The sequence below is a fragment of the Dermacentor variabilis genome, chromosome 10 (genome assembly GCF_050947875.1).
Source record: "Dermacentor variabilis isolate Ectoservices chromosome 10, ASM5094787v1, whole genome shotgun sequence".
NCBI classification, from domain to species: domain Eukaryota; kingdom Metazoa; phylum Arthropoda; class Arachnida; order Ixodida; family Ixodidae; genus Dermacentor; species Dermacentor variabilis.
The window spans coordinates 58,970,805-58,994,467 of NC_134577.1; the positions used below are offsets into that span (position 1 = coordinate 58,970,805).

A 23,663-nucleotide genomic window follows, 5' to 3' on the forward strand; every position below is an offset into this window, starting at 1 on the left:
ACCATAACAAACTAGTGATGATGATAGCTATTACGATGGTAGCGACGTCTGCAGAATTTTGATACGAACTACAAGGTGTTACAAGCTCGTTGTCTACTCCTTTCTCGCACATCTCTCTCCATCGCCTCGACGGCTGATCGCCGCTCTTTTCCACTACTTCAAGATCGGGCACACAAGTCCGACTTGACGCGGCGGCGAGTTTCCTCCAAGAGCATCCTTCGTTACCACTTCACACTTCGCGTTACAGAAGAAACGGTCATCGTCGTCAAAGGACAATCATCATGGAGGTGAGTGAGCGATATTTTTAGTTTTAAGAACACAACTAAACACGGAGAAGCCGGAAAGTTCGTGCATAATTTGTTATCTTCGCAAGATCATTACGCGGCGCTGCTAGGCGCCCTCCGACTGTAGAAAGGATGCATTGTTCGAGCTCAGACGGGCTTTTCAAATTCGAATGGACACTTTTGCGGACAGCTTTTCGAGAGTTGCAGACAATCCGTGTTCGAACGCGGCATTCCGATGCCCTGTGTTTTCGAGTGATCTAACGCGACATCATGTGACCTCGACGCCGGCGATAGTTGTTTTGACAACATGTCGTTTCGAAAGCCGGCAGTATCATGCCACCGATCAAGGGCACCACTATCGCACTGTCTACCCACTCCCGATACTGATGCCGGCATCGCTGTCGGAGCAAGGGCGCATAATATAGCCGGCAGCCAAAAACCGGCGTCCGCTCAGTGTTTGTCAATTCGACATCTCTCGGAATTCGGTGTCGTGCGCCACTATCGCGTCAATGCACTCGCGTGTTTTTGCAGTACGAATTAAAGCGCCAAGCATAGAAGCATAGCGGGGAGGGCTTTTACGCCCAGAGCGACGAACACACTGTTTATTACTTCCCTTTCTTTTGTGACGCACATATCGTATCTTTCTTAGCGATTCTTTCCCACGCGGCTCGGCCTCGAGAAAGGGAAAAAAAAAAAAAAAATCAAGTCCACGAACCACTCGGCGCGTTTACACCCTCTCACACTTTTTCTTACCGCGCGTATTCTTTCCTCAAGCGCTTCTGCTGATTTCCTCGTTCGCCCGTAGCCGCAGGGAAAAAGGAGAGACGCGAGAACGCAACCTGGCGCACGTAATGCCAATCCGGTGAAACCGTGAGCCCCATTACCTAGCGGGGCCGGAAAACTGTTCTCGGGTTGAAAGTACGGCGGTTGCGAACCGACAGCTCGGACGCGAGCTAGAGAGCTGCGAGAAAGGATCACTAGAAAAACATCAAATTTATTTTTTTAACGCTTATCACGTACCTGTGTTCTTGGACAAATTTTGTGCAGCGCTGGGCGCGTTCTCGAGGCCGGCGGTAATTGAGAAAAAAAAAAAAAAAAGCTGAAACCTTTTCGTGTTTCCTTCTTCCGCCCAGACGTCCTTACTCTTAATTTTTGCACGTCTCACAGGAAAAAGCTGGCGCGCTTGCAGATTACAGTCGTTTACACTTGGAACTTGGCTTGTGAAAGCACAGGCTGGGTGTCTGGAGCTTTACATATCAGCTCATCGTTTTGCATGGCTTGGTTCTAAATAAATTTTTCTTTTGGAAAAGCATCAGTAATGAAGACCCATTGTGTTGCTGCACTTTGCTGCCAGCTTTATATTTATTTATTTAATTAAAGAATTACCTACAGTTCCCTAAGCACATGAGAGGCATTGCTGGGGTACGAAATACTTCACTAAAACGGAAATTGGGGCTTGCATAATGTGTAAATTGCAGTGCATTTGGCAAGGGATTACTGCAGAAGCTAGATGGTGCATATCGGTGCTCTGTGTGTCTTGTTTATGCGGTTGTCCCTTGTCTAATGCACTGTGATTTACCTTTTATTATGAGCTTGACGACTGCATCTGAACACTTGCATGATATCCTCTAATCTTATTTGCTTGTGCCATCCACACTTGCAGATTGAGGTTGTTTCAGCCAACTCGAACAAACAGGTCGCCAAGCTTCATGGGGTGAGTGAGAACGCTCGGGACCTTGCCTCTTTTATTATTGATCATCTTGCCATTTTCTTAACAAACTTGATTCTGTGCTTTGATTCCTTTTTGGTGTCGTCTGCTGTGATGGCTTAAGATTCCTTCGTTCTCTTTCAGCTTAACCAAAGTACAACAATCTTGGAAGTCAAGAAACAGGTGCACCGTCTGAGTAAGTAGCCTATCGGATTTGCACACACTTACGCCATGCTTTCTTTCACAAGGACACACCGGGTGAATGTCCAGTTCAAGTAGATTAGCATATGAAACATCTGAAATGCCAATGGTAAATCTTTCTGGACGTGGTTGGTTGGTAAGCTACTAAGGACACAAAACAAAAGATTAATACCCCAGTCAGACTGGAAAACAATTTGGCACATTGAGCAAGTACACTTCGTCAGAGACACTGTCATATTGATGGTGTGCTGCTTAAGGGGAAAGTGTAATATATTTATTAATTTGGCCAATACTTGCAAAATAACATTTGCATGACTAACTACCATGAGTGGAGATGAGACGGCATGGCATTCAGCACCGAAGCGACGCGGCGCATGTTTGATAGCCGCCGTGGTGGTGTAGTGGCTTTGGTGCTGCGCCGCTGAGCCCGAGGGCATGGGATCAAATCCTGGTCGTGGTGGTGTAATGCGATTTTCGCATTGCACCGCCATGTTGCATTAAACCCATGTGCTATGAAGTAGGCACACATCAAAGAACACCAGGTGCTCAAAATTAATACGGAGGCCTCCATTACGGCTGATCCTTGGTGTCTCTTTAATGCATGGTAACCATATAGTTGCGTCCTGCGAGTAGTTGCACATGCAGACATACAAATTATTTCTGCTTTCGTTGCAGAGCCAAAGCTTTACCCTGAGAGGCAGTCAATCAAGACTGACCAAAGTAAGTCATTCATTCAACTTTTCTGTTTTGGCCATCCCTGGCCCTTGCACCAAAAAACCCCCATGTATCATCATCATCATCATCATCATGAACTTTTCTGTTTATGCATTAGCAATTTCAAAGACCTGTCATTGTGTGTCAGTGCCCCTTGGAAATCGTTGTTGAAGGAAATGCTGGATTTCTCTGTGCAGAGAAATGCCATTTTCCTCCTCCTTGTTTGAGATAGTCGTGTCAAGTTAAAGGGCTTACTTTTATTCATGAAATGCTTTCACTTTTCGGTGTGCCATGTGGTTTTCAGAAATTTCGAACGATATATGTTCACAGCAGAGCTGTGGATGTACCCTGAGCAGTGATGACAGTTGTGAAAGAGAAGTAGACCATTCTTGATCACAGTGTGCGATGAAACAGGAGTGTGGAGAAGTTGCAAGAAAAACAACATATATATCGGCGGGTCCTACGCACATGTAGAATTTGTCGATTAGCAAAGCTTTGTTTGATGTTTACTAAAATATCTTCACGTCACTTCATCTTTTTGACTTCTGCCTAGCTTAATGCTCCTCTCTCTCCCAATGCGCGTTCTCATCCTGTTTTTCTCTCCTAATGTCCTTCTTTGCACCTGGCTGCTTTTGTAGCCGACTTTAGTTTTCTGTTGCTGACTTCACCTGTCTCTTGTTCTGCTTACGTATTCAGGCACGTACCAATTCTGGGAGAATGGCCAAGGATGTTCACATACCCAGTGCCCCCTTGTCTGTTTGGGAACATACCCAGTGGCACATCCCACTTGTGCAAAGCGAGTGCCCAATATTAATATGCATGAGCACCCAAACTTGGTCGAACACTGTGAATTGAGGTGCCCCGCTTGTTTCTGGCAAGCAAAGCAAAAGAAGCCGCGGTTGGGACAAGCAAGGCTTGGCATTATCTAAACAAACTGGCAAGATGGATACAGCTTGGGCCTGGGGTTCAAAGGGTTAAAAACCGTGGTACTTGCCATGGTGCACACTTGTGTGGTCCGGTCTTATTTTGGTTGTACTGGCGGACTTGAAGTACAGGCAGCTGCGATTTGTATAGAATGTGCTCGGTGTGTGCAGAGTCGAAAGCACTGAAAGACGAGAGCACTCTCGGAGACCTCAGGCTTCAGTCTGGCGACCGGCTGTACCTCAAGGACCTGGGACCACAGATTGGTTGGAAGACAGTAAGTGAAACTTGCAAATGCATTCCTGCCAACCTGTTAACTTAAAAATTCACAAACTTTAAAGTTCACAAGGGACACAATAGAGTACACAAAGCTTACCTTGTGAGCATGCGCCTTTTATGAGATAAATGAGAACTTTATCAAAGGTGATTTACCTATAGTGCCCCATGTGGAGTGTCGGGTCAGCGGGAGAGCAGAGAGTTAATTGGACGAGCGTTTTGGGGTCATTGAACAGCCATAGCAGAGCATATAGGAGGCTGTGCCCGTGGTGATGCCACAAGAAGGCAGCATACCAACTGTCATAATTTCATGTTTGTGCACTTTTTTTTTCTTTTTGCAATCTTGTGTCGCACCCCATCTTTCCAACACCCTTAAACCTTTTTTGACAGAGCAGAATTTATTTTGTGCAAATTTTACGAAATCTCGGAACGATCCTAAATTTGTAAAGCTTATGGGAACATTGGGAGAGTTGGCAGGTATGCGAAGACTTTCCAGGACATGGCACGAAATTAGGTGGTGTGAAGAAACTGGGAAATGTACAGGTATAGGGTGGAGTCAGCTGACGCAAGACTAAGCCTGCAAGTGCACTTCCCCACTTGCCTCGTTTGACCTAACCAAGGTGACGTACCTCGGGATAGAACTGTAACTGAGGTGTCAACATACGGGCTGCAGTACTATAATTCCTGCCGCTAATGAACCCCAGGTGGTCAAAATGAATCCAGAGTCACCCGCTACGGCGTAACCTCATGGTCAGATTGAGGTTTTTACATGCAAAATGGTGAATTTTGATTAAGGCTGGTGGTGATGATCATGACTGATGATGGAATTGGAGCCCCTGTCAAGCTCTTTGTAGCTTTTTGTTCTTGCTCCCGTTTCTACGACCGAAACAGCAACATCGGTAAATGCTGATTTTAAAAGCTGTTGTGAGGAGTCCCTCTTACATTTTCCGTGCCTGGCAGGTGTTCCTGGTGGAGTACTTTGGACCCTTGGCCCTGTACCTCATCACTGCCACTAGGCCAGCATGGATATACGGGCAGTACGCATCACGCCACCAGGTGGACATTGCCGTCAAGTTGGTACTCCTTTTTTTCTAGAAGTGTGACGGTGTCATTCTTATGCAGTCTGGCATGCTAGTGCATTAAAAGAACCTTGCAACACCGTTTCCACAATCGGTACCTTGAAACATCAAGCTTGGTAGTCAGCGCAGTAGTCATGGGTAGTACATGTATTTTTTCAAAATCTGGCTTGGATTTTTTAGCAAAGCTTCCCGAGTGCTTATTTGTGGCAAAATGTGTAGCATGCTTGTCTTGGAGCGTCTATTTAACAGAGTAACATGTTTTACAGTCACTGTTTGCTTTCTTGCACAATTTTTGTGCACCAATAGATTGCGCCGAGCTAGGTGCTATTAAATCTAGATGACGGTCAAGCAACACCTGCTATTTGCCATTTTTTAAATATTTCAAACAATTATTTTCATTTGTGATGCTGTGCAAGTAACCAAACAGCAGAATACAGGCCAAATTCAATTGTTGCCGTGCAGAGATAATACACCGAAAAATTCCCTTAAAATATTGTCCAACCTCGTGAAGCAAATTCGCAAGACATAAAAATACCTTCATTAAAAGTATATATTTGTTACATGCTTATAACGACAAACTTCTATACTTCCTTCATTATATAAAATAATTCACTGTATTTGTGTTCGTTATAGTATTCGGGTTTGACTGTGTAAGAATCTGCAGCAGTGCCAGCTTTTCTATGAACCACTAAATAACAGTGACCAAAGTATTTACCTCGTCTCTTACTGTATCCTTGTGTAACCCCTTGTACTGCGCTCACGAAATGAAGCGTGACGGGGGAAATTATAATGTAGAACACCCAATAAGTGCAGTTACTCGAGAGTGCTGTCACACCACTACACACCTGGTTGCTAAGGATGGCATGAACTCTGATCTAAGCCAAAGAGCCTGAACTATGCCGATACAACATTTACTATAGACGGCGGAAACCACAGTATGCGCATTAGGCAGGCCTAAATTGGTGCATTTCATTCCACGAGAATAGTATATTATAATGCATGTTGCCTTCAGTCGTCAAAATCAAGCCAGAAGAGAGTACATAAATTATTCTTTCCTGATTTGAAACTGTATGTAATGTATTCTTGCCATCATATTTTCTGAAAATTGGTACCTAATTTGACCAGACCATTGTGTTGTCACAGACAATGAGAGGCACTTCTGAAGTGTGTTTTGAATACCGCGAGTTGACCTGAAAATTCAGGTTGTTGAATCTGTACCTATGACAAAAAATATGAGGAGACAGCTACTCTCTGCACGTACATGGAGACTTTGCCTTCTGCATTGAACACCATGGTAGTTAAAGGCCAACTGCAATGGAATTTTGGAGCGCATAAAAAAACCTGGCTTAAAGTAGCTTATATGTAGAAGAGCTTCCATGGACCCGCCATGGTTGCTCAGTGGCTATGGTGCTGGGCTGCTGAGCACGAGGTCGCGGGATCGAATCCCGGCCACGGTGGACGCATTTTGATGGGGGCGAAATGCGAAAACACCCGTGTACTTTGATTTAGGTGCACATTAAAGAACCCCAGGTGGTCAAAATTACCGGAGTCTTCCACTACGGCGTGCCTCATAATCAGAAAGGGGTCTTGGCACGTAAAACTCCAAAATTTATTTTTTCATTTTGAGCTTCCACGGAAAATTTTATGTATGAAATACGAGTAGAAGCATCAAAAGAAAGATTGCAGAAATAGTCATTTTTGATACCAAAACTGAAAAAAAAGTACTGCCATTACTACTTGCCAGAAGTGACACGTGACCTAGAATGCGTGGTTCGAAGGCGACGTGCAGGGACTTATGTCATAGCTACAATTACCAGCTGCACACGTCGTCTGCTTAGGTGCTGTTTAACGGCTGATAATAAGAAAATTATATAATTACCAGCCCCGTGGATTTGCCAAGATTGTTTCAGTGGCACATTTATGGCCAATTTAGCCAACATGAAATCTTGTTGCAGCTGTCCTTGAAAAAAAAAAAATATTTTTCAAGTTTGTAATGTACCAGTCGATAATTATAGCAGTCTAGAAAAGCGACTGCATTCCTAAGTTTTCTGGAGTGGTTTTGTGCCTTTTCTTACATAATAATAATAATAATAATAATAATAATAATAATAATAATTTTTAAATTTGACACAGATCCCACGCACTGTGGGAATCTGCATGAGCGAAGCTTTGATGAGCCAGCAAGACAAAGCAGTGCATCATGATAAGAAATGGACAGTGGATTTTGGCAGTGGACGCGTCCAGTACCACGGGGAAGGAGGTGGTGGGGTAGTTCTCTTGCGGTGGTATGGCTAGTTTTATTCAGGGCTAATATTCTTAAAGGGACCCTGAAACGCTTTTGACGATTTTCTACAAACGTATTGAGTCGTTAGAGTAGGTCCTTCTGATCATTAATTGACACATCTAAGTGCTCCGCGTAAAGCGTGTAATTTATTATAAGGTTTTAAATATGCACATCGCTGCCGATCGCAGCGCACTGCTCGGCGGAATTTTAAGCCGCCCCTACCCATATGACCGAAATCGCCCATACGACGTCAGTGGGGCGAGCTATCCGATTGGCTGACAAGGGCGCGTGATCGATAATTTTTCCAACTTTATAGTAAACAAATGATCTTCGTAATAGTTGGAATGTTAGTTAATTTGTTTTTATGAAAAGAAAGTAACATAAAGAGAATGCACAAGAATAATTTTTCAGTACACTTAAGCACTTCCGGCACACAGCAAGTGTCGTCTGCTTGTGTTACAACGTACTCCATTTTGAAGAGAGCTCCGCGGTCAGAGTCGGTCTCAGTCTTTTCGCGAGCACTGTGATTCGACTTTGTTGCCTTGTGGACTGCAAACGTAGCGACTGGCAATATGTCAAGCTGCGACATCGTGTCCCACTGCAAGGCAGCGTGCGAGCGAACTGGCTGCTGCGCATCGGACTGCTGCTATCCGATCCGCGCCAGGATTTGCGCGGTTGTGGCCGTCACTCTACACCGGAAGATTACTAACGCAATAGCGTTTCCCGAGTCCAGTATTAGGGAAAACGCAAGCGCAAGGGGACAGAGTCTGGCCGCTTGACTTTGCCGTAACGGGATGAGCCATGAGATGAGCAGAAGGGCAAATGCGAATGGTCTGCACGGTGCAGCCACCTGGTGGCACAGAGCTCAACCATACACAGTAGCAGCAACGAAGTGTATTCTTCTTTGCTGCTGATGTGTATTTTTCGCAGGAGTGTAATCATGAACACGTTGTTTTTATAAATGTTTAAAATGTTTTACGCTTGGTTAGAGCAATATTAGCGCTTTGTTTGGCTGGTTAAACGCTGCACCAACAAGTGTATGGACCGTGCTGACCGATCAGGCCGCTGACGTACGTCTACGCTAAAGTTCCTTCATCAGCTTGAGTTTATGCCTAGTCATTTGCCGAAATGACCAGCTTTCCTGTGGTTACCGGAATACGACAGAATGCTCGCAACGCACGCTGCTTCGATAGCTCTCGCTTGGGGTCGACGGCCAAGCGGCTAGCGGAGCGGTCTCGCGCGGGCGGGGGCGGGCTCCAAAACAACCGGAAGTGGACGATGTGACGTCGCATCGTGACGCTGAACCAGTGAAGGCGGAGCTTAGCCCCACTCGCTCGGCGAACGAGTTGAGGAGGAAAAGCATGGCTAGGGAGGAGGGTAGCTTCTAATCGCTTGTAGCTCCATTAATACGTAACGCTTCACTTAAATTGTGGTGCGAATGTTCTACTTAAGCTGTACCCTACGCGTCTACAAAATTTGTCCGAACCGTTTCAGGGGCCCTTTAAGTGATCACTTTTGGTGATGTACTGTCAGCTTCACAAGATTTCATATGACTCTGCGCCAGACGCATCGAAGGAGACTTGTTCCTGGCACTTTGTAAAAATAGCAAGCTCGGCACCGCGGCAGAAACACTGTCAGCTGTATACGCCGATGCGTCCGTTGCAGAGTCACACGAACGAAACCTCACGGAAGTGGTTGTATCCCCAACAGTGACAGTATGGTGGCTAGGGTAGCAACAGCTTGTACTTGGCGAGACAGTCGAAGAGATGAGTGGCCAAATTGCACTGTGGTGGGCAAGGAAAATTTTGTGTTTTCGGTTCTGCGTTCCATTTAGTACAGGTCGTTTTGTGTCAGCCTTGTAATGCCGGCCTGCATGAATGCGTTCTCACGCTGATGTGTTAAATTTGGCCTTTCAGGGTGGCAGCTGCCTGCTGGACAATCCACTACGTCAAGCGGCTACTGGAGACTCTCTTCGTGCATCGCTTCTCTCATGGCACCATGCCCATCATGAACCTATTTAAGGTATGCGGTCTGTTCAAGAGGCCGATTTCACCACGTTCAGAGTGCACATGTAGCGGCACTTGCCAGCACTAGAACGACAGCAGTCTTTGCAGCTTTTCCTCCGGATTTGGTTTTAAAGCAACATTGACAGCAATGCTGAAGACAATGCCATTCTTACTTTTCTAGAGAATATTTTGGGAAGAAAAGGGGGGGGGGGGGGCTTAATGGGGACAGAGTATCCTCGACTCCTATTGTGGAAACCATTTATTATCACCTCCCTGTCTTCTGATCTCGAGGACCAAGCGGATTTGTGCAGTTCAGGCTGGTAAGGACCGCTACTGTCAGCATGCTTTGCAGCAGTAGTTGTGTAGCGAAACTTGTAAAATTGTTCTCTAGCCTGCCTCAGTGGCTGGGGCATATTGCTCTTTAGCAAAAGGTTGTGGATTCGATTCCCTGCCGCAGTGGCCGCATTTTCATAGGGGCAAAAGGCAACCATGTTTGGATGCTTAGATTTCTGTGGACATTATAGAACCCCAGGTGGTCGAAATTATTCTGCAGTCCCCCTCTACAATGTCTCTCATAGCACCAGTGTTGCTGTGGGACATTCAACCTTGTGAATGAATGAATGTGAATAAATAAATAAATAAATAAATAAATAAAGCGTGTGTACTGAGATTTGCATGTTCTGTATCAAGGCAAATTATAACAACTTGTTCACCTTTTTTTCTGGTCACGGAGAGTAAATTTAATGGGGGCAAGGACTTATGGAGTCGCCATCTGTTGGAAGCGCCTCCCTTGTATAGTATGAGGGATAACGCAGCGCGCTCCTCACAGGTTTTGCTTACGGTGCTCAATAAAAACACCACATGGCAGCCCTCCTATACATTTCTGCAAGTACTCTCAAAACGAGGGGAGCTTTTTACTGTCAAAACGATAATCTTGGGCAAACTGAAAGCACGGAATTGTTTACAGACGCTATCTCTATACCGAATATGTACAGTGAAGGCCACTGCGCGTGGTCGCCGCGATGGAGTCTCCCGAACCGGATTCTTGCGTGAAAGGTAGGCAAACGCCAAGAGCAAGCTATGTGAAATATGTTCTTATAGTGGGCTGTCTGTATAACCAAATGGAGCATAACAGAATGAAGCCTCAATGCAGCAATCGCATGGCTTCGCATTAACTGACTGCGCGTCTGCCTGCATATCCGTGCACAATGTTTCGCTTTCGCTGCGTGCGCGTTTTCACACCGTACCAGGAGCTTTAGGTCGCAGAATATGAGCATTTGACAGTACACAAGCAACCATTGCTGCATGGACGCTATCCCAGCTGTTCAGAAATAATTCCTTTATAGAGACTTCGACGCTACGGTGACTGTGATGTGCTGTCATGACAATTCAATCTTTTTTTTTTCATCTACGTTCTTGGACGTTTCAGTGTTATTTCTGAAGTTGCGTTGCACTGTACGTTTAGCGGTCTTCTCAGTGTGCGATTTCCCTCTGCTTCTTTTTGGTAATCCAGTGCATTAATTCATAACACAAACGTGACCATATGCCATGCCTTTTTTTAATGTGCTTTTTACCGCTCCCTTTCCATTCCAGTGAACTTGTCAGTATCTAGCATCAACAAGTTCATAGACCAAACCGTCATGACATTAGCCGGGCAGTGGGCGCGGGCAAATGTCTCAATGCGCGTTTTCTGCTACTTGCCGAACATTGCACAGTCCCGGCGCCATAGCAGAAATGTCCCTTGCATCTGCGCTTGCTGCATACACGAGTTGTAGCCAATGGCTGTCTGCCAGTTCTAAGTTTCGCGAGCCAAGGTTCACGCAGCTTCTTGTCCTGCTGCTATGTGTGAATAAGCCTGACACCGGACTCTGCTGCGTACATCCGGCACTGCAGCACCAAGCAGTAACCTACCATGCTGCGCGCCTCCAAAGGCAGCCACTACCAATTATTGTACTTTCAAATGTTGTGAAGCAGGCACCTAAGGCGGGAAAGCCTCACCACTTAATCAGAACTGCAGCGCAGGGGGGACTTTAAACTTTTGTTTTCACCTTGGTTTGATGCTTCTGAAGCAGCCGACGTGGCCGCTGTGTCCACGTGATGCCACGTCACGCTGTCGGTGGCACCAGCTTTTCTAGTGGTGGAGCTTGCCCCCAATATTAAAAAAAAGAGCAATGAAGTGTTATTTAAGTAAACATAATTAGCAGAATATTTAATAAGTAAAATTGGTTTGCTGAACTATTCACCTCTAAAAACTCGCACCAGTGTATAAAAAATGCTGCTACGGACTATGCGTCAAGGTTGCCACAAATAAAGATTTTGAGGCATCAAGCTGAGTGTAGAAATAATGGTGTGTTGGGCTTTTCAGGGTTAAAAGAGCCAAGGGTATCAAAGCACCTTACTGTAAAGAAAAAATAAGTTAGTGTTTGTATCTTCACTGAGCCACGCAGGAAGGTTATTTTTGGAATGCGAAGAGCAAAGCTGCAGTGGTTAAGAAGATAAAGTGATTCATAGTCCACATCGTTGTGCTTGCTGTCAATAAATTTTGCACTTGGGACACAACTCCTCACAATTATTACTATCGTACTTTTTATATTTTTGCCTGCTGCTGACAGTTTGTGTTGATTTGTGCATCGAAGTGCCTTTGTTCGTTCATTCACAGAACTGCTCTTACTACTGGCTCTTTGGGCTGTACATTGGCTACTATGTCAACCACCCCCTGTACACTCCACCAGGTAGGTTGCAAGTAATTTACATGTTGAAACAGCACTAAGAGGAAAAGTGTCGAGCGCTTAAAAGGCCCCCCACCAGGTTCAGGCATTGTAAACATACAAGCGCTGCATATAGATCATGCAGTGGCACTTAATTGTGTCTGTAAAGTATCAAGAGGCTGCATGGTGTGAGAACAGCTAAAATTTCAAATGGAATCTTGCGCGCCTGTCTTCTCGAGGGAGCCCCGCTGTCAGCCGGAAAGTCAAGGTAACAAGCATAAACATGTCGACGTTACACACACTGCCTGTAACGGCAACGATTACGCAGCATGACCTCCGTGAAACGTCGGATGCAGAAAGTGCTGGAAAATGCAGAATTCATTGGAAGTGCGCTGCGCAGCGAAAAAAATAAAAAATAAAAACAAAGGATGAGGGGATTGTAATGTAAACCATGGCCTGGCTCCTTGTCACCAGTATGGGAAGAGGTTGGGGGAAAATGAGGCACAAGGAAAGAGTGTCCACGTTGGCAGTTAAGCTCCCCTCTTGGCAACGTGGGAACGCAATATTTCAATTTCTGCTATCTCCTCTAATAGTGAACAAATGTGAAAAATGATTGTAGTAAGGTGCTCCCTAGACACTGCACTGCGCCTTGCAACTTCCAGTGCATAACCGAAATTTCTGTGGAGCCTTGGGAGAGGCCCTTTAAAAAAAATATGACAACAGTGTGCTAGACGTACAGTTAGACTGTGGCATAAGAAATTATCAAAGGTAACAAATTAGATAAAAAAGATTTTTGCTAATATTACCATGTAAAAGATATATAACTACAGATAACCAATATTGAATATACAGTAGTAACAAATGTGGCTTTGTGTCAGATTCATTATGACAAGATTCGACTGCAGAAACTTACTCTCGAAACATTGCATTGTGTGAAAACCACGGCCTTTCATAATGTGGCATGTCACGTTATAGCAGAAGTGGAATGCTAGGATCTCCGAGGGTTACACAAAAACTTTTCAACGTGCACAGCTTCACCGTGAGCAAACTGCGGTTTAGGACAGAGCTGTACCTACTATTGTTGATTCCACATGCCACTGGTTTCCATTACTCTGAGCGAGCTGTTGCAGTTAGCGGGCAGTTTACATGGTTACTGCTGCCTATGCCGGATTGATACCAATTTTGATGGAAACCGACTGGGAAGATGCGGATGCTACTTGCTAGACATGGTCCAGAGTGATGTTAACAAAACTTCCCCAATAAACTTTGTTATTATAGAAATTAACGGTTCTTAATGCTTGTCAGCGCTGTAGAAATGGGTGTGCTGATAACGAATACAACCGGAACGTCAGTGCATTTCACCACAGAATTTCAGGACAAGTTTCTCAAGATTGGTGCTAAGCACAGGATTTCTGCCAGATGGATATTGTATACTCCATTACTACTTGCCTTCATTTCTGCCGTGAGGATGTGAGCTCTAATTGATGAAATACAAAGTTAGTTAGTGAAATTTAAATGCAACTTTAAGAGGTGAGGATATGTTAATTAGCTAACACCAATCACTCTGTAGCTTGTACTGTAGTTTGTCTGCCTCTTCAAGTAATCCAGCTGCGACAGAATTGCACTCTCTACCGCGAGAGTTCTTTTAATAAGACTGTTTCTGTTAAAAATAGATTACCTGGTACATACTATATTTGCTCAATTCTAGCACACCCCCAGTTGTAACGTGCACCTGATACTTACGCATAAATAGTCTAAAAATGCAGTACCCTAAATTGTTCCTTCACCAAATTTTCATGCTTAGAGGTAGAAATAACAACTTCGCACTTGGGAAGACAAAATTTTAAGACCTCTGTCACAATCTGCATCCAAACCACACCTCCAGTGATCGCAAACTTCAGGCGCTAGCAGGCATTGGTTTTGAGTTTGAAATGTACAATTCGAGATTTGCGGCTAAGATTTGGACACCACCTATTGCAGTTTTGTTTTCATATTCATTTTTAACGCACACGCCGCATGTTTGTGAATTTTTATGGGAAAAAGAAAAAGCGCACGCTAGAATAGAGTAAATACGTTATTTGGTTAGCATCACTCTTTCATTTAATCTGTTCAACAGTCCTGTGAACGAAGAACGAACTAGCTAAAAAGGGAGTGATGTGTAGAATGATGATGTGTGCATGAAGAATGCTATTTCCCTCATCTGCCATTTTCTTCTGTGCAGCGCTTGGACCTCTGCAGGTCTATGGTGGCCTGGCTGCATTTATGGTGAGTCATCTGTGAATGCTCTTGAATCTGAAAAAAAGAAAAGAAAAGAAAAAGCTGTGTTATTGCCAGTAGCAATACACCTGTTGCTTTCACTTGATACTACTACAGTTGCGTTATGAAGGCCTGCAATTATTTGCGTAATAGGCTGATTGAAGGTGATGTTCCTTTAATTTGTAATGAAGGATAAAATAGAATTTCACTATATCAAAATAGGGTTTTTTATTGTGAAAAATACAATTGGTTACATTAAGATTGCTTGCTAGCAGATCCTTGGGAAAAAAAGCTGTGACATTATCGTTCATGAGTTGATGAGTGTTGGCCGCAAAAGAAGGTGCAGTTTATTTCAATGTGCCATATCATATGATTTAGAGCAATGATTTTCAAGCTTTTATGCATGAAACTGTAGGTGGCTTCTGTTGTGTCATTGTCTGAAGATGTCGTCTTTCATTACTTGTTTGTGCTTTGTATTAGACTGCATGTTTTCTGCCTCGCGTGTGCGCACACAATGTTCATTGCTCTACTTTTTTTTCTTTATTCAGTGTCAGTAGCATGTTAGTGCCTGCACCGTCTGGTGTTCCTTCTATCATTAAAGAGCGTTCGTTAAAATCGGCTTTGGGAAGGGGGGGATCGTCCACCATTTTTTTCTGCTCCAAAATTGCACCTTCGGCCTAATTTAGAAAACACTCTGCAATTACAGCGAGAGAGAGGTGTAGAGGCATTGTGAAACAATGCGGAGTAATTTTTAATGACATAGTATACCTGCGACGATAAGTCAGTGCTGGATTAGGCACTCGGGTAGTAGTCTCAGTGCTCTGGTTAATGCAGACAAATCTGACAATTCTTGTTTGCCCACTGTGTTTTCTGTGCATTTTGAAGCTCTGTAAGTAAAATAAAACTCAAACTATGAGTGTGGCTAATTCAAGCTATTTGGGTTACCAGGTTCAACGCACAGTTCAAAATGGCAGACTTAAATAGTTGAGAGTGCTACTATACGATGGGTGCCATTTACCCAGTCACCCCAAAGGCGACAGACTTGTACACGTTACCCGTTTGTGCGCTTGTTTTGAACCTTGTATGTTTTTCAATCTGACTGGCTGGTTGAATGATAATTCACCTCGCACTGTTTGCTCCCGGCCTTGGCGGCCACATTCCGATGGGGGCAGAATGCAAAAACACTTGTGCACTGTCTATTAGGTGCATGTTAAAGAATCTCGGATGGTCATAATTAATCTGGAGGCCCCTTTACAACGTGCCTCATAATCAGATTGTCCTTTTGGCACTTAAAACACCAGAATTAAATTTTTTAGCAATAATTTATTTAGCTTTGCATAATTAAAACTTTCGATTTAAACTAAAGCCCATGACCCTTTCTAGTATCGGAACAGTGAAATTCCCTCCTATTTTTTTCGTTTCATATTGAATTTTATAAATTTGCAAACTGCTTGACTCATCCTGTCGTACAGTCAGTGCTTTTGCAAGGCAACATGCTTTTTTTCTTTTTCTTTTGTATTTGCTCTGTAGTTCGCCGAGTTGGGCAACTTGAGCATTCACATCGCCCTGAGGAACCTCAGGCCCCCTGGTGAGAGTTCTATCTTTTTGTTTTGTTTGCAAGTAGCAGGTCAAGGCACGCACACTGTCCACCCACATTGCTGATGGTTTGGTGGTACTGTTTGGCCAGCATTGTCATCTCGAGAAATTCTGGTTGTGTGAAGTGGATTCTCCCAATAAACTTGGTTGCCAGTTCATTTCACGAATCTAACGCTACATACCTTACAGTGACAGTAAGGGCAAGTATGAAGTTGAGCTGGTTGTGATGGCTGAATGCTCCATGGTCTCCAAATTGCCGCTTTTTATTGAGAGAAGAATCTTTAATGCTATATTGTATTTGTAACTTTTCCTGCCACTACTACTGCTGCAGAAAACAGTGCAAATGTATGATAGAACTGATGCTGTCATTGTATAAATACAGGGCCATTATAATGTAATGACTAATTTAGATTGATTCTGTTACTTTCTTTTCATGCACTGTTTATGACTATCTGGGCCATGTAGTAACATGGCTGAAGTGCCATGCAAACCACTGACGATGCGTAAAAAGGAAGAGTTGGAATAGGAATGTTACATCACCCCTGCCAAGCTACCATATTGTCACTCTCGCTTACAGTTTCTAAAGTGTCGTCAACCACTGATAACAAGAAAGTTCAGCTCTCTATGAAATAAAATGCAGTTTGGTCATTCTTATCAAATTATCAAATTGCTCAACTCTCCACAGTGCGCTGTCAATGGGGCGCTGTTTGTTGGCCTGTGGCGACTTCCCTATGTGAACCCCAGAATCAAAGCCAGCAGTAAGGACTGGCAGAGCTTGGCCTCCGAGATTGCTGGCTCTATAACGCACACAGCAGGCAATTGTGAATCTTGGAACTGTGCCTCTGGTGTTCCATGTCATGCCACCAAATAGCTATTCTGCAATTCCCTTGCAGTTTGATGTCAGAAACACGAAAAACAAAAACAAAAAACACACATATCTCGCCAGCTCTTGTTTCAAAAGGTCGTTGCAGGATCAACACTTACAAGCTTGTGATGGGTCTGCTACGTTTGCAGGCACCAAGGAGCGCCGCATCCCGGTACCAACGGGTAACCCGTTCACCCTGCTGTTTGACTTTGTCTCCTGCCCCAACTACACATATGAGGTCATGGCCTGGCTTTCATTCACGTTCATGACCCAGTGTTTGCCAGGTAAGAACAAGTATTACCCATTCTTATCAAAGGCAAGGAGTGGAGCTAGGAGTTAAAACCTACAGGACGGTAGTAGATCGAGAGTGTCTGCAGCTCAACAAGAAGCAATGTAGAAACAATGCACAGGAAATCGGTTTGGCATTTTAACATGGGAACAAACAGTCCAAGAAATTAAAATCTGAACTAGCTGAAATGTGTAGCCTCATATAACATTTGGGCAGGAAAAAAAAAAAAAAAAAAGATACATACATGTCGCATATTTATTTGCACCACTTCCATTGCATACAGCTTGTGTTGATGGCAATGAGGGAACTGCAGAGAGAGAGAAAAAAAAGTAAATGAGTTGAAAATGGAACATTCCTGCAAGTCATTAATTTCATGCATTACAGTACAGTTGAATGCCTTAATAACTCTGAACTCATTTGCTATAAAGGTCTCTTCATTTTAAAGGTACTGCACAACACAGCTCACAAAAGAACTGGGACAGAATTATTCCTTCATTATGCCCATTTATTTTGTCAACAGCACAGACATGCCAGCGATATGCCACGCTTTCCTGACCTGCGCGAGTTACGAGGGAAACATATGGGGACTGTGTCTAGGTACCACGGATGCACACAGATTTCATTCGGTTTTTCCCCAGTTGAAATGCACTATGCGACCGCAGATAAATACTTCGAGATAAGCTCTCCCTCCGTTTGTCTTGCATGGCATAGCAGTCGCAGCGTTGCGCTCATGATTGAGAGGGTTCGTGGTTTGAGTGCATGTTCAAACACATTGATTTCTACTTGAAAAAAAAAAAAAAAAAAAAATACGGCATCATTATATGATTTACCCCTTTCGCTTCTGCAGTAGTTGCCTTTTTTACCTGCATTTCGCCAGCAGGCCCGATGCATAAGGTTCCTGCCAAGGGGAGCAAAGCAACCTGCTGTCATTTGTGCGGGTGGGGCTGTAGGTAGATGTCGCTTTAACGACCGTGGACCATTGAGTAATGATATGTTACTGCAAATTTGTTGTTTTTGCATGCTTCCCCATTACAGACTGTGTATTGGCCGCTGTGATCCCATTTTGAATGGAAGTTAAGCACCGGTTCTCGCTTTGTGCGCATTGCCATCGGTTAGGGACAAACGGAGAAATGCGTGTATTCTGCTGCAGTACCTAGGACACAGTCCACTGATGCCTCTCTCGCAGCTCACACGTGCACACCACAGTCGGGAAAAGGCGGCGCAGCTCTTGCGTGTCTGTATCGTTAACAAAACTCAAATGTGCTCATTGTACAGGTCATTTCGTTGTAGAGGCGATTGACCGTATATACAGTAGAACCTCCTTAAGTTTTGGGAAAGAATGCGATAAGACATACTAACCGGGAAAACGTACGATCAGATGTTACTAAAAAAGTATGACAGACTCAACTGTAGCGGAAATCTACGTAATGCGAGTCATCGCAGCACAAGGTGGAGAAGTGCATTGTCGTACTTGCGGCTTCCGCAAGCTTACGTTTGCGGTTCTCGTATTTAGCCTGCATCAGCAGCTTACTTGGGTGGGAAGTTTTGACATGCCCCCTCGGCGAGAGTTGCTGCGGCATGAGACGTCACTGCAATGCGCTCTGCTTTGCTGTTGCATGGCCATAGTGTTTTGAGACGGCGACGGCAAACCGAAATGAAGTTGAGCTAGAATACGATGCCGTGAGAGCGAAACATGGTGTTCACTTCGCACCACCTGTAGCAAGGAAAGGCAGAATGGCGGCGCATTTGGGTTATTGGCCATTAAAAGTGTGCAGTATAGGCTTCCAACAGCACTACGCCAAATGTGCTCTGAAACAAATAGATGAAGTTCCTTATCACAACAGGGTTGGTGGTGACCGCTCTGAATGTGACGTACCACGACCCACAAGGAGATTCGCTGGTGCTGGGAGAGGAAATTAAGTGCTGCTGGCATTCCCACGTAACAAGTGGGCCAGTACTGTGGGGAGGCTGCTGTGGCAAGCGCCCGTTGCTCTCAATTGCACATGCCCTGCACTTTTTGTTGTTTACACGGAATCTAGTGGCCGGGAAAGATATATTGTGTGATCACAGTTTGGCAATTTACTGAATGTTGTTTTCCGGGAACGCAATAACTGGTAAAAAAACCATAACTGTAGTGAGTAAATTTTTCTATTTGCTATCACAAACGTTGTTCTTTGGAAAATTTATGAAACGGGATTGTATCAAAGAGGTTCTACTGTAGTTGGAATAGACCTCTACTCCATTTCATATGTATGCAATTTAAAAAATGTTATTTATTTATTCTGTTTTTTGAATCGGTTCGCCATTGACTGCGAGCGACTTTTACGTTGTCTGCTCATACTAGCTTATACTGCACTTGTAAGCTTTGAATATTACTTAGCGTTTTGTCTGATTATGCATTGTTACCTCCCCTCTGTAATGCCCTTAAGGACCTCTAGAGTAAATAAAGACAAAAAAAAGAGTAACGGGCAATGCTACAAAGGTTAAATTCTCTCGTTGCTTGCATTTGCAGCCAAATATGTAGTGCATCGCATATGAAAGAAATATGTAGGTATGTGTCATGTAATTCAGCGTAACATCAACCCTTTGATAGCTGGTGCCATAAATATTATACGGTGCTTTGAACAAGTCCCAGATGGTCGATGCCGTATATTTACAGCACCGTCTGTGTGTTCGAAAAATGCACCAATTTTCCAACTTTTTGTTGTCCATCAAGTGCTGCCACCCTGTGTGGATGCAAGGAATTTTTGTTCTTTTGCTTCCAAGTTTCTTGGTTCGCATTCCAAGGTTTCTTCATGCTGGCGTTTCAGTGGCCACTCGTGCGTGGGCACGCGGCAGTTAAGTTTTGGCTTCACCTTGTGGGCTGTTTTCATTCTTTTTTTCACTCGTAAAAACTGATGTCTGTCTAGTTTCTAATCCCTCACAGGGTCCCACTGCTGGGTACTCGCTCGTCTGCTGCTCACAGAGGTGCGATTACATCTGTACACAGGCGGGCGTTGATATATTCAAACGATGCTGCCATACCTGCGCTTAATTTCTTGCGACTAGGCTCGTGAAAACTGATTGCTCCTCGCTGGCAATGGAACGAACAATTACTACAAGTTTCAGGCTCTTTTTTATTTTTCTGACAGGTGCACAACCATGGAGTTTTCTTGCATGCGCTCACGTAACAGTTCGATTACGCTGCGGGTGTGTGCACTGGTTGCCCTGCCGCAAGCTCGTCGAGCTGCAGTTCCTCCGATGTGGGCTACTACGCGAGCGCCGAATCGGACTATGCATCTATTTCAGTGTAGCTAGTTTTTTTATTGTTGCTTTGAGTATTTGTAGAAGCCCATCTGTATGGAAAATGTTTTCTTCTCATTTTATGGTCACTCTAAATAAATAAAAAAAAAACTGCAGTAAATCTTTTTCGAAAGAGGTCAGTCTGAAGGCATTAAATCTCCAATAAAAAAATTTGACCCCTGGGGGGGGGGGTCGCAGTTTGCGAACAAAAATATCTGATCCTCAAAGGGTCGGGTCTCATACTTTTATGTTGTGAAATATGCCTTAATTATTACAGGTAAGCATCTCAACCTATTTACTGCCAAACAAGTGGAGTGATACGTTTCTGTGACTAGCGACCACAGCACACCGCTTGCAACTAAAACATAGCATGTTGCGTTCTGGGAGCACGAAGGTGCACACATAATATGCGAATAGACGTAACCTTGTATCCACAAACTGTAGTTCTAATATATAAAGGAGATATTCAGTAGAAAGCACTGCAGAGCCTTAAAAAGTTCTGGCAGAACCCATCTACGACGATTGCCATAGTTGGGTGAAAGCATTTGCACAACACATCTTGAATGCATTAAAGCCGATTGAGCGGGGCATGATGATGTGGCTCTTAGGCTTCGTAGTTTTTTTTTTTTTTTTTTGCACACAAATGCACTGAGTCTCTGGAGAGCCAACCCTCCACGGGCGAGTTGTGCATGCGCATTGATGTCGCTATATTGCGGTAGCCGTAGTGCTTTATTTATTAGTTGCACCCTGGGCAGCTATCACAAGACAATTCATGCTCAAGTACGATACATATGTAAACGCTGTCAATGATGTCGTTCATAAGCATTGTGATGATGTCTGGTATTGAAGCCTTTTGCAGGTCTCTTCCTCTTTACTGTCACACATATTTTGTGAACCTTCTCAGCTGTTGGCGTTTTTTCAAGGATGGGTGCTTGCTTATTACGCTTGCAGCTCTGGGTTCAATTTCTCGTAGGGGGTCAGACTTTTTAATTTTTTTTTTTACGTGGTCATCATATCGAGGCCAGGCAGACAAACCAGAGTGGGGCAGGGTTGTCAAACACCATGCTCTAACATTTAAAAAATACATTGCGAAATGCGTGAAGTGAGGCTACCATGACCACACTACTTGCTTTTAGCTTCCACAGCGCTGCCTGCTATGCGTGAAACCGGTTATACAAACTCTTCACCAGACTCAAGTCCCTAATGTTCGTTGTTTGTCTTTTCCGCAGCTGGACTGTTTACTGTGGCCGGCTTCTACCAAATGGCAGTCTGGGCTCTGGGCAAGCATCGCCAGTACAAGGCAGAGTTCCCCAACTACCCACGTCAGCGCAAGGCCATTGTACCTTTCCTCATTTGAGCAGACCTAGCATCAAGCATTTTCTTTTTGTGCAGCGTGTGTCTCCTGTTTCGTGGGTTCTTTGTTGTTCTTCCACTTTCTCCATGGTGGTCTTTGTCTGTCTGTTTCGAACACCCATCTTGTTTAATATGATGTACTCGCTGTCCCATCGTCCTGGCATAGTTTTCTACTCCAAGACAACATTCCAATGGCCAAGTATTCAGGACCAAGAAATACTCGACCTAAGTGGTACAGTTTCTGTTTGAGTACTTCTGTGGGAATGTCAATAAAAGTCTTTCTTCATCCAAAAAAAGTTCAATATTGTGTACTGGTGATTGCAAACTTAATTTTGCGTGTCTCCTGTGCTGTGGGTTCTTTGTGGTTCTTCCAGCTTTCTCCTTTGTGGTGGTTCTTGTCTGTCCGTTTCGAACACTCATCTTGTTTGATATAATGTACCCACCATCCTGTCCTAGACGACATACGGTTTCCTACTCCAAGACAACATTCCAATGGCCAAGTATTAGGGATCAAGGAATACTCGACCAGAGTCGTACAGTTTCTGTTCCAGTACTGCTGTGGGAATGTGAATAAAAGTCTTTCTTCATCCACAAAGTGGAATGCTGTGTATTGGTGACTGCGAGCATTTTCTGTTGCTAGCCGATAATGACTAGACGTATCGGAGTCTATTTACACACTGCAAGCAGCACATAAATTTAAAAAGACATCGCACGCAATGCTGCAGAGGCTAGCAAAACTTGTTTTGAAGACAAGGTGTTAGCTGACCTCGTACAAGTTGGTGTATCTGGCTATCTTGTAACCACTTCAAGAAGAAAAAAGAAACTTTGTTAGGTGACTTATAGGTGGCGTATGAACATGAAAATGGTATCAAATGATACCTATCCATGGCGAAAACATTAAGCACATAAGCATATAATCGAGAAGGATTGTAATTGGCCGTAAATGGGATGAGATGCGAGTGCCTCTGTTGCCATCATTCTCTGCCATGCTGCCACCAAATGCTTAACTTTACTGCGATGGCGTGAACAGCCCGAGTTTGGGACTAAGGAGAGCTGGGTTAGATAAAGCAGGGAGAGCCGCTGGCTGTGCGAGTGTGTTGGCCGAGCCTTGGCCGTGTGTTCTGAAGCTGAAAACACTCGGTGCTAATAAGCCCTGTGGCAGTGTGAAGGAGCAACAAGGAAACCGATGCAAGGGGTGCATAACAGTGTCAAATGCTGAAAAAAAGTGTCCATGATAAAGTCAGCATAATTGTGCATGGAATACGACGCAAATATGATAAGAAATGAGTGAATAAACATTAAAAAGAGAGAACAGAAATATATAAACATCATTGGACCATTTGGACCACCATGTGCATGAACCACCGTGTGCATTATCTTTTCTTTAGCGTTGACATTTCGTTGACCCTTCCTTATTTTAAATTTACAGCCACACGTGCTTGCTCGTGCGAACATAAGGAAAAAAGAAAAGAAAATTGACTAGGCGAGGTACAGAACCCACAGCCTTTTGATTCAGAGCTGGATGTCTAAGCGAATTCAATGCAAAATTTGTGGACAACCAAACATCTCGCTTAGCTTCTGCAGCATTGCACAATACGTATTCACCACGAGATAGAGCTAAACGGGGCCGCACAATCGCCGCATTATATGGATAGGCTGTCGGCAGCATACATTGAAATGTGCACGGCGGCAGGCCGCTGTGGATGATTTGGTCGTTTTTTACGATAGCAATTATATGAACACTCCGGGTGCATTTCTACCATCGGCGTCACCGTGATGTTCCATATAAAGTTTAAGGGCGATAACATCCTCACTGTTCATCATATGCTGTAGGTGCAAGT

The 23,663-nt window shown here is 44.1% G+C and overlaps 1 protein-coding gene across 1 annotated transcript; it reads left to right on the top strand.

Moving 5' to 3' along the window:
- The first annotated feature begins 57 nt into the window (after window positions 1-57).
- Window positions 58-22,432, top strand: Sc2 (trans-2,3-enoyl-CoA reductase Sc2). Its single transcript, XM_075672806.1, has 12 exons — window positions 58-287; window positions 1,948-1,998; window positions 2,137-2,188; window positions 2,869-2,913; window positions 4,002-4,105; window positions 5,065-5,177; window positions 9,384-9,489; window positions 12,133-12,205; window positions 14,403-14,446; window positions 15,968-16,025; window positions 17,048-17,182; window positions 21,699-22,432. The coding sequence occupies exons 1-12, from the start codon at window positions 282-284 to the stop codon at window positions 21,824-21,826; spliced, it is 915 nt and encodes a 304-aa protein (XP_075528921.1). The 5' UTR covers window positions 58-281; the 3' UTR covers window positions 21,827-22,432.
- Window positions 22,433-23,663: the final 1,231 nt, after the last annotated feature.

Coding starts and splice junctions, on each gene's coding strand:
- Sc2 (XM_075672806.1), top strand. Junction 9,490..12,132: donor CCATCATGAACCTATTTAAG/GTATGCGGTCTG, acceptor GTTCATTCACAG/AACTGCTCTTACTACTGGCT. Junction 17,183..21,698: donor CATGACCCAGTGTTTGCCAG/GTAAGAACAAGT, acceptor TCTTTTCCGCAG/CTGGACTGTTTACTGTGGCC.